This window comes from Diplotaxodon limnothrissa, linkage group LG10 (assembly GCF_057381915.1).
Source record: "Diplotaxodon limnothrissa isolate DT_005_m linkage group LG10, D_limnothrissa_male_GT1.1, whole genome shotgun sequence".
Classification (NCBI taxonomy): domain Eukaryota; kingdom Metazoa; phylum Chordata; class Actinopteri; order Cichliformes; family Cichlidae; genus Diplotaxodon; species Diplotaxodon limnothrissa.
Genome location: NC_140605.1, coordinates 8,429,687 through 8,440,434, shown reverse-complemented (window position 1 = coordinate 8,440,434; position 10,748 = coordinate 8,429,687). Strand labels below are relative to the sequence as shown.

Below are 10,748 nucleotides of genomic sequence, written 5' to 3'. Positions count from 1 at the left end.
TTTACATGCTTTTGTTGCCATAGGCACACAAATGCCTTTAGGTAATATATGTTACTTTTAAACTGTTTTGCAAATAGCTCCAATGAATGCATCGCAGGTTCTCACACAGCCTGCTGTTTATAGCTTACATTTCACATCATCTGAGTTTATTTCTGAGTTTATTTACTTGCAGCTTCATACAAGACGCAAGATGATGAGCCTCTCCAAAGTTGGATGTGGCACGGCAACAGTGCAGTGACAAACGCAGGTTAATTATCCATGATAAACAAATAAGAAACAAAATGTGAGAAAACGATGTTAACTGTTGAAAGAGATTTGACTGGTAACATAATCAGTGTTTAGGTCAATGGAATTAATAGATGTCACCAAGCACATGTGGTGTGAAATTGTACCAAATGAAAACACGCTGAGCTGTGTCGCCACCTAGTGATAAGGAAGTAGTTTATTATTATTATTATTATTATTATTATTATTATTATTATTATTATTATTGTTGTTGTTGTTGTTGTTGTTGTTGTTGTGATTATTATTATTATTTGTATTTAGATGTAGACAGCATCATCTATCTACATTTTGTGAAAACAAAAAATCTCACTGCCAAGCCAGTAAAATACATCCAATTTGTATCCTTTCATTGTCAAAATCCGATGTGTTGCTAATTCTATGTAATATTAACAACCTGTTAACAACATTACATGAGACTGGTGTGTAGCACCGCTTGAGGAGAACATGATGCCTTTATTTAGGTATGCAAATTCTGAAGTCAGTGAAACAATAACTCCAATCTCCACATTTCGACCTTTCTTCGAATTAGGTTTTTCGACTTTAATCTCAAAATTTTGACTTTATTGTCAAAATGATCAATAACATTTTTGTTTCTTAAGGTGGCCCTAATACTATGTCGTAAATATCCATCCATCCATTCGCTTCCGCTTATCCTTTTCAGGGTCGCGGGGGGCGCTGGAGCCTATCCCAGCTGTCATAGGGCAAAAGGCGGGGTACACGCTGGACAGGTCGCCAGTCTGTCGCAGGGCTAACACATAGGGACAGACAACCATTCACACTCACATTCACACCTAGTGGCAATTTGGATTATCCAATTAACCTATCCCCTCAAGCTGCATGTCTTTGGATGGTGGGAGGAAGCCGGAGTACCTGGAGGGAACCCACGCAAACACGGGGAGAACATGCAAACTCCACACAGAAAGACCCCGGCCTGATGGTGGAATTGAACTCAGGACCTTCTTGCTGCAAGGCAACAGTGCTAACCACCGTGCCACCGTGCTGTAAATGTCACTTTAGTTTATTATCAAACCTGGCAGCTCCGCACTCACCTTCAAGACTGAGGACGTGGTGAGAGCTCTCAGGAGGACCAGGGAGAGGAGCTCACCCGGCCCTGACAACATCAGCAGTCAAGTTCTGAGGCACTGTGCAAGGCAACTAAGTGTGTTCCAGACTCTATTTCAACACTCAATTGACAGTCACACCGCCCCCAGCTGTGGAAACACTCCACAGTCACCCCCACCCCCAAAAGAAACAACCCAAAGTCTCTCAATGATCTTCATCCTGTGGCCCTTACCTCCCTGGTGATGAAGGCCATGGAGAAGATCATAAAACAGCACATTGTAAGAGCAACTGACCCCCTGATGGACCCACTTCAGTTTGCTTACCGTGCACGCAGAGGCGTCGATGACGCAAAAATCTTCATCTTGGACTCCATCCACAAACATCTGGAGCTCCTTCACTCCTCCGCCAGACTTCTCTTTGCTGATTTTTCATCAGTGTTCAACACTCTGCAGCCTCATTTCCTGGCCATTAAACTTTCTTCCCGATTTCACCTGATCATCTAATCCTGTGGATATTGGACTTTTTGACCAACAGGACTCTGGTCTCTGTTCCACCTCCACTGGCTCCCCCCAGGGCTCTGTGCTCTCCCTCCTGCTCTTCATCCTCTAGACCGATGACTGCAGATCCACTTTTCAGAAGTTTGTAGAGTGGTGTGACAGCTCCAAACTTGAACTGAACGTGAGCAAAACCAAAGAGATGGTGGTGACCTGGCTGCTTCAGTCACCACCACCATCCATGGGAAGCCTGTGGAGGTAGTTGAGGAGTACAAATACTTGGGAACCATTTTTGACAACCTCATGAAATTCTCTGCTAACACAGAGGAAATTCTCAGGAGGTGCCACCAAGGGCTAATGGCCTTGTTGGCTGAAAACCTGTGCAAGAGTTCTGACAGGCAGGCCAATGATTTTTGAGCACACTGATGCAGTGTGCTGCAGTCTGTTCCTGTTCTGAAGGCTGAGGGAGGGAGTGGAACCAGCAGGTAATGGAGAAGGTCATGTTGCTTTCCAGGAAGGCATAGTAAAAATTAATTAATGTATTAATGACCCCTCTCACATTCTTCACCCCGCATTTCAATGGCTCCCCTCTGGGCGGCGCCTCCGCTGCACTTCCTGCAGGACTGAGAGGAGAAGAGCCACCTTTGTCCCCAAAGCCACTCTGCTTTTTAACTCCAGTCGATAAGACCATTTCCCACACCCATAAACATAAATTACTCTACACTCTTTTTTATGCTGCTAACACTTCATTCACTTTTAGTCACTTACAGTTATTTATTCACTTATTCAGTCACTTTAATTTTAAAACTGTGTATATACTGTATATTTTAAGTATTTTTTTTTTTATCTCATTCTTATTGCCTGTTTATGCCCTGTCCTTATTTTTAACGTCATGCTGCTCTGTTGTATCTTAATTGCCCCTTGGGGATAAATAAAGTCTCCCTGATTCAGATTTTTTTGTGCATGGACTTTTATTCAGGCGGACTACAGGGACGCCTCTGGGTTGCTAGGGCCTTATAAAGTGACGTAATATCCAGGCGACTAGAAAATCATCATAATATTAGTTGGCGTGATTGTTTAGTGTTTGTTCAATTATTTCGTCCGAACATAATGGCATTAGAAACAGTCCCCAAAGACCTGCGCCACCTGAGAGCCTGTCTGCTTTGTTCGTTAGTGAAGGTAAATCTTTATCTGAGAGAAAAACACTGTGAGGCTAGCTCCTGTGCTAACGTGGTGCTCTGCGCAGTGTTTTCCTCCTGTTTGGCCTAACAGGAAAATTAAAACTTCGAAATGACGCTTGGTTGCTTTTAGTCAAGGAATTATACCTAAGTATTCACTGGGGCATTTTTGTTTACAAAAAGACATCTGTGCTAGTTTGTTTGGTTTCTAGTCCCACGATAACGACTTGGGGCCGTACTAGAAAAATGTACAGAACCTGGCAGAGCCTGGGTAGAAGGTGATGTTATTGTGACAAAACGCAGAATAACGTTATTGGGTTTTTTTTTCTTAAGGTCGACAATAAGAAAAGAAACAAGGTGGACAATAATGGCTGAAGCGAAACTAAATATTTTAAGATTGACTTTAAAGTTAAAAATCCACGATAAATAAAACTAGAAACATTTATTGTTCCTCAATGCTTCCTCAGTGATTTATTTCGTAAGGTCGGGCGTGCAGGGAATCTGACTTTATTTTTGAGAAATTAAAGGTTTTTATTTTGGAGAGATTTCATTTAAAGTATAGCATGTTTACAGTAGTTTAAATGCGGGCTTCTTTTTGTTTTGTTTGTTTGTGTGTGTGTGTGTGTGTGTGTGTGTGTGTGTGTGGGTGTGGGGGGGGGGGGGGGGGGGTTGGCAAATACCAGAAATGACACTTTGGCACAACACCAACACACAATCCCATCTCACTTTATTATTATTATTATTGTTGTTGTTGTTATAGTAGTATTAATACTATTATTATTTAACCATGCACAGCCGTTATCAGTGGATGTGCCAAGGTTTGTTGGCATCATTATCTATGGTGGGTTCCAATATATGTATGACCCTCATTAGAAATATAGTCTTGCTACACTGAAGTGCAGCATTTTTAAAGCAGTTAATATTTCTCAAGTAATATCTCACTTCTCATTTTTGATCCTTTCTTCTGGCTCTTTTTATTGGACTCATGCAATCTGATACCTCACTTTTCTCTTGCTCTCTTCCAATTTAGACCATTGACCAGTTTGAATATGATGGCTGTGACAACTGTGAGTCATACCTCCAGATGAAGGGGAACCGAGAGATGGTGTATGAATGCACAAGTTCCTCGTTTGATGGGTAAGTGTTGACTAAGCAGTAACTATGTGTTTCTTTGTCTGTTCTTCCCTATGGTTTACTGACACTGATTAAATGTTTATAGTGTGATCGCCATGATGAGTCCTGAAGATAGCTGGGTGGCTAAATGGCAGAGAATAGGTAAGGATCTGCTGAAGCATACAGTCATGGTTTTAAAAAAAGAAGAAGAAGACAGTACATTCAGTTCTAAGGTTTTATGTATCAGGACATGATAAAAAATGTTAAATTGTTCATTATTTATTTAAGACAAAAAGGAGACACTGTTTCTGGAAAAACGAAGTACATCTTACACTGCTTTTATAATAATTGAGAGGGAAAATGGCACTTGATCATCAGCCAGTCTGAGCACCTCTATAAAAGCAGATGATTTAGCAGGTGTGTGTTAACATAGTGTCAGGGTGAAAAACAATCAGCGGTGATCTCATGAAAGCAACTGTTAGTGCCCATCAATTTAGGAAGGATTATAAACCAAACTATTGGAATGTCATCATTCTACAGTGAGATCGATTACTCACAAGTGAAAAACATTCAAGATAGATATAAATTTTCCCAGTGGTGAACATTACAGCAAAGTCACCACAAGGTCAGACCATACACTGCTCAGAAAAAATGAACAACTAAGGCTTGTTTGAAAGGGTTGTCAGGAGAAAGCCTCTTTTCTCTAAAAAAGAACATGGCAGCATGGCTTTGGTTTGCAAAGTTGCATCTGAACAATCCACAAGACTTCTGGAACAATCCTATCAAAAGAGGCCAAAGTGGAGATGTTAAGCCAGTTGGTTGGAGAGAACCAACTGTCAAGCACGGTGGTGGAGGGATGATGGTTTGGGCTTGTTTTGTAGTCTCAGGACTTGAGCACCTTGTAGTCGACTATGAACTCCTACCAGGGTATTCAAATGTGAGGAGATGTCCCCAAAGCTAAATGTAGACTAAAATTGGGTCATGCAACAGGGCGATCGTGGCTCAAGAGTTGGGCGTTCGCCTTGTAATCGGAAGGTTGCCGGTTCGAGCCCCGGTTGGACAGTCTCGGTCGTTGTGTCCTTGGGCAAGACACTTCACCCGTTGCCTACTGGTGGTGGTCAGAGGTCCCGGTGGCGCCAGTGTCCGGCAGCCTCGCCTCTGTCAGTGCGCCCCAGGGTGGCTGTGGCTACAATGTAGCTTACCATCACCAGTGTGTGAATGTGTGCATGAATGGGTGGATGACTGGATATGTAAAGCGCTTTGGGGTCCTTAGGGACTAGAAAAGCGCTATATAAATACAGGCCATTTACCATTTACCATAACCCAGCAAACACAGCAGCAAATCTACAACATAATGGCTGAAAATGAAAGGAATCAAGGTGCTGCAGTGGCCCAGTCAAAGTCCATGCCTCAATCTGACTAAAATGCTGTGGCGGGACCTGAAGAGACTGTGTGTAAAAGAATGCCTGCAAGCCTCAATGAACTGAAGCAACAACAACAACAACAAAAAGAATGAGCCAAAACTCTTCCACAATGATGAGAGAGACTGATAGTCAAATGGAAAACTGCTACTTTAAGTTATTGGTGCTAAAGGTGGTTCAGCAAGCTTACTGAATCATCCAGAAAATCCAGAAATTAGTTTTTCCACAGTGCTTATAGATTTTGGCTTTGGATTAGTTTTTGTTAAATAATGACACAGATATGACACAAATATGTTATGTTGTTGTTCAAATGAAGTTATTTACCTAATTTTAAAACCAGGACTATAACATTTTTTACATGCTTTTTAATAAATCTTGTAAAACCTGCTAGTTATTAATGATAGCCACATAGTTCAGATTATGATCCATTTGTGTAATTATTTTTTTTCCTGCTCTGTCTTTCAGGCAACTTCAAGCCAGGTGTATATGCAGTTTCAGTGACTGGCAGACTACCTCCAGGTACATTCAAACACATCAGGGCACACACATTGGTTGGAATTGTCTTCTCACTTCATATGTTTCGGTTGCTCATTATTCTCTTCTCTGAAGGCGTAGTGAGAGAGCTGAAAAGCAGAGGGGTGATCTACAAATCCAGAGACACGGCAGTAAAGACGTAAATCCTGCTGATTGTCCCCAGAGCTGGATCATACTGTTTCACCATGTCTGTGATGTGGAAATGTTAAGTTTTTGGAGCTTTTTAAATTTGGAAAAAAAAAACAAAGATTGCTGACACATAAGAAAAGGTAGATATGTCTTATTTGTTTGAATAGTTTACGTGAAATAAAAACCTGTTTTATAAAAAAAGTGAGTGAGTGTCTTAAAACAAATGAATACATTGGATTTATATGCACCTGTAATCTGTGAATTAACTAAGTTTTCAGTGTCCCCGAGCAAGTGAACATGATCAGTTAATTTTTAATGGGACTAATCTGTCTACTGTCCAGAAGGGCACACAATGTGGTTTCTGACTGATGACCTTGAGCTGCGGTCCAAAATGATGATGATGGGGGTGAGGTCTCTAAGAGGACTGTGGTTAGACTCAGAGTTCATTCAACCTTTCTGGAACAGATTGCTGATATATGTTGACCAGAGAATACAAATAAACGCGTCCACATTCATGACTAACCTGGATATTTATTTGTTTTTAAAGGTATCTAAATTAGGTGGACCTTAGATTTTAGGTTTTAGACCATTTTTGACTTTTCAATTTATTTTATTTTTTGAAGGTTTTTTCCTATTTAATCTTTATGTTTTCAACATATAATGTCAGTCTTTCCACCCCTACAAGCCATTATGTTTGTTTATTTTAAAGTTTTTTAGCAAATAATAATAACTAGAAAATGCATTTTCTAACGAAACTGCAGTGTGGATGCTGATAGCTGAATGTTTTGAGCGGAAATGAAGCAACTGCTGAATGTTAAGTTAAAAATGTTGAAGGAGATGAAAAACAGAATGTTTCACTTGAAAACAAAAGTGTTTAAAGCTGATTTTCAGACAGAGGAAGAAGTTGAAAAGTAGCTGACCATGTTTAAAATGTACAGTAGAAAAAGTTGAGTAATGACAAAAGAAAATTCAGAGTCACAAAACATCTGAAGAAATATTTGAAACCTCATATTATTTAAGTCCCTGAATGTCTGAAATGTGGGAAAATCCACTACAGACAGTTAAATACTGTAACTTTTAATCATCCGGTCAGAAAAGATGATTATCTTTCAGATAATCATCTGGTCATGATCATCAAAAGTCATCAACTGACTCCACTGCCCACATTCTGCCATTGAAATACATGGTAAATTTTTGTTGAATAAAGTTGAATAATTTAAAAAATATAAAAGTTAAAAATGAGGAAAATACAAGCAGTCATGTCCAAAAGAAGAGGAATCTAACGGTGGTTGACTGGTTTTTCTAAGTTGAACGGTGTTGAAGGAGATAGATGCCAAAAAATGTACGGAATATGAAAAGTAGAAGAACAATCCTTGCTTGTGTGCTTAATCAGCATCCACACTAATAAAGCCAAATACCATCACCAAGCATTATTTCATTATTTCCGTTAAAAAAATATGTTGTGACAGGTTAGTATCATGCATCTAATAACATGCGTTACTTTTAATAGTCAGCAGGGGGCGACTACACTGGTTGCAAAAAGACCCTTGGCTCCTTTTCTCTACAATCTCAGCAAACACAGACAGCTTTATGGTTTTAATCTCTAGTTTCACATCATATTGAATAAAACTTTCTTTTACAAATGATGAATTCTTACAGTCAGAAGGGAGGATTATTCAGGGTCATTAGCCAATAAGTTATATAATCGATTTCTCTGTTTCTTCCGTCACCATTTGTCACATATGGTCGCAAAACACTAAGATGGCAAAGGTGGTTCATTCTGATTGTTGTTCATTCTGAGCAACAGAGTTCATCATGTTTTTTTTAGTTGGCTAGACCCTTTAAAAAAATCCTCCCTGTACTTCTTTAGCTGCACCACTAGATGGTGCTTTTTACTCAGTGCCGGAATTCCCTGCAGCCGCCGACACTGCCGACAGGTGGAGAACTCTCAGCCAAAGTGTGAACGTGTAAATTTAGCTAACCTTTCACCTGAAGTGCTGCGTGCGATAGTCTCCAGTTAAATTTAAGCCTTTTCAGATCCGGTATCTGCTGTGGTTACCGTTTCACTTACAGCACAATAGTGTGAAGAGAATATCATCTTTATTGTCATCCTGTGCTGTTCAATATATCAGGTGTAGTTCAGGTGGAGTACTACACTACTGGAGTATATTATCACTTAAGAAAACACCTCCACTTAACACCATGTGTGTCCTCTGACTTAACTGCAGCCTGGAGGACATCCTTGCACATGATCTCGGTCCGCTTCTCCGGTTGTCTTCATTTGTGATGCTGTGAGTCTTCACTGCACCGACACCTGCTCCTGACATTTTGTTGCAAAGGCACAGTTAGTGAAGCCAGTCTGTCAAAACTCACTGAGAACTCTTAGCCATATTGAAGACTAACAAGCGGACCCGTAACGCTGGCAGGAAACTTAAAACTTGGTAAAATAGCAGTAGGTGAAAACTGCATAAAAAAGATGCGATGCGATATGAAAGCTGTGCCGGTTTCATGTTTCACAAAGCATTTCTCATTTTACTTTTGCGGGTAACCTGAAGAGACGTGCGATGACGTTAATCAAATGTCATGACCTACAATGAACGAAGAACTACTTATTTTCATTGTTCTTATCTCCATAAACTGGAGAAAAAAAGGTTAATCCACCAGAGGATAACTTTTCTCCATCTATTCATAATGATGACATAATCTCTCTAGAAGAAAATATGCAGATCAGTGCTGAAGATCACTGCCGGTTGAAATCCTGTATTTCACAATTGCTGAACCACAGTGAGACACATCATTTTCTCCAAACTCCAAACACAAAATCAGTTTTAAAAAAAATGAAAACACAGTGTTCTGGACATATGACTTCTTCTTTCCGACCTCCTGTGGCTGTCTTGTGTGTGTGTGTGTGTGTGTGTTCTCTGACTTCCTTGCACCATCCACAGACATGCAGGAGAAGTTAATCGGTGTTTCTCGATTGGCTGTGTGTGTGAATGGTTGCCTGTCTCTCTGATAGACTGGTGATCTGGTGTTTCACCACATTTCACCCGGTGACAGCTGGGATAGGCCTAAGAAGGTAAAATGGATGGATGATGTGCTCTGTATACTAAGGGGAGTATAACATCATAGTCAAGTACTGATCTAACATGGACACACAGTAAATTCTAGCTAATTCTAGCAATGGTTAACTCTGTGTTCAATTTGCATTCATGTATTTAATTCCCCCAGCTGCCACATTCGGGTCAGAGGTCAGGGTCAGCAACCAACCCTGTAGCACCTGTGCCGTTTCGTTCATGGCAGGCGACCTGCTGACTCTCTGCTTTGTGTAACATCTGGTATTTTGCAGTAAAGGAGACACAAATTATTATGTAAGTTTAAATATTGCACAACTTCATGTATTTTACAGAATAAATAAATATTGCAATGTAAGTAAATGTAATAAGTGCCTAAATTCTGGGTATTTTAAAGGAAAGGATACACAAATTATACTGTAAGTAATTTTAAGTACTACATCATTTTAAATACTGTGTAATTCCATGGTTATCTTGTGGAAAAGCAAACAATATTTCCCCATCTTACATTGTATTTACAGTTTAGTTTTCAGGGCACAGGCCATATTGTGGAGTTACCTAACTTCCAGTTATTTTAAAGGAAATGAGACAATCCTTTCCTGTACACTACCTTTGAAATTTGTGTTTGAACAGTGATTGTGACACGGAAAAAATAGACTTGGCTTCATCATTACGGTCACGTGGGTCTGCGAATTTTGATGGTCCTTAGTTTTTCTTGTAAGTGGTTAAGAGAGGACAGTCCTAATCTATCTATCTATATGCAAATGTGTAAAAAGATTATTTCACTAATTATTCCCTGTAAAACCTGGCTTGTTACCTCCTTATTCTAGTATGCTTTAAGTATTTGTAGATAAATATTATTTTAAACAAAATACACTGAAATTGAATGTAATTGCAGAGGGATTACACTCTTTGTCACGAGTTATATTATAAAGTGCTACAATAAAACCTCGAAGACACAAATGAGAAAATACTCATTTTGTAAGTCTCATCTCATCTTCAAACACAATTACAGCCACTTTGCTCACATTCCTCCCTCTTCACCTACAAAACCATACAAATTAAATATCACTGTTATTCAAATGCCCAGCAGGTTAGACTTCTCTTTCCATCACAAGTAGAACAGAGACTTTTTGAAGAGACGCTTTACCTCCAGTGGTTGGAGGCAGTTGATAACCAAATGAGAAATAAACCACAAGTGTCAGTTTGCACTGTTCCATGTGGGCCCTGAGATCAGTCAGTGCATGTGCACCATCATTTAGTTGTTCACCTTGACACCCCCCCCCCACACACACACACACACACCACCACCACCACCATTTGCAGTGCGACACATAGAATACTAAAATGCAGTGGGGTTTTTTTTCCATGTGGCCTAAACCTGTCTTCATCAAACTACACGTGGGTGAAGTCATTTCACGAGGGCTGCAAACTAAAAACAAAACTGAGAACTTGGCTTCC

The 10,748-nt window shown here is 40.0% G+C and overlaps 1 protein-coding gene and 1 pseudogene across 1 annotated transcript; both read left to right on the top strand.

Annotated features, from left to right (window-relative positions):
• Window positions 1-898: 898 nt before the first annotated feature.
• Window positions 899-2,258, top strand: LOC146623828 (uncharacterized; annotated as a pseudogene).
• Window positions 2,259-2,873: 615 nt separating this feature from the next.
• supt4h1 (SPT4 homolog, DSIF elongation factor subunit) lies at window positions 2,874-6,726 on the top strand. The gene is made up of 5 exons (XM_085363375.1): window positions 2,874-3,020; window positions 4,050-4,156; window positions 4,239-4,294; window positions 6,019-6,072; window positions 6,163-6,726. The coding sequence occupies exons 1-5, from the start codon at window positions 2,952-2,954 to the stop codon at window positions 6,228-6,230; spliced, it is 354 nt and encodes a 117-aa protein (XP_085219501.1). The 5' UTR covers window positions 2,874-2,951; the 3' UTR covers window positions 6,231-6,726.
• Window positions 6,727-10,748: the final 4,022 nt, after the last annotated feature.

Coding starts and splice junctions, on each gene's coding strand:
- supt4h1 (XM_085363375.1), top strand. CDS start 2,952: ATGGCATTAGAAACAGTCCCCAAAGACCTGCGCCACCTGAGAGCCTGT. Junction 4,295..6,018: donor GGCTAAATGGCAGAGAATAG/GTAAGGATCTGC, acceptor TCTGTCTTTCAG/GCAACTTCAAGCCAGGTGTA. Junction 6,073..6,162: donor GACTGGCAGACTACCTCCAG/GTACATTCAAAC, acceptor TCTTCTCTGAAG/GCGTAGTGAGAGAGCTGAAA.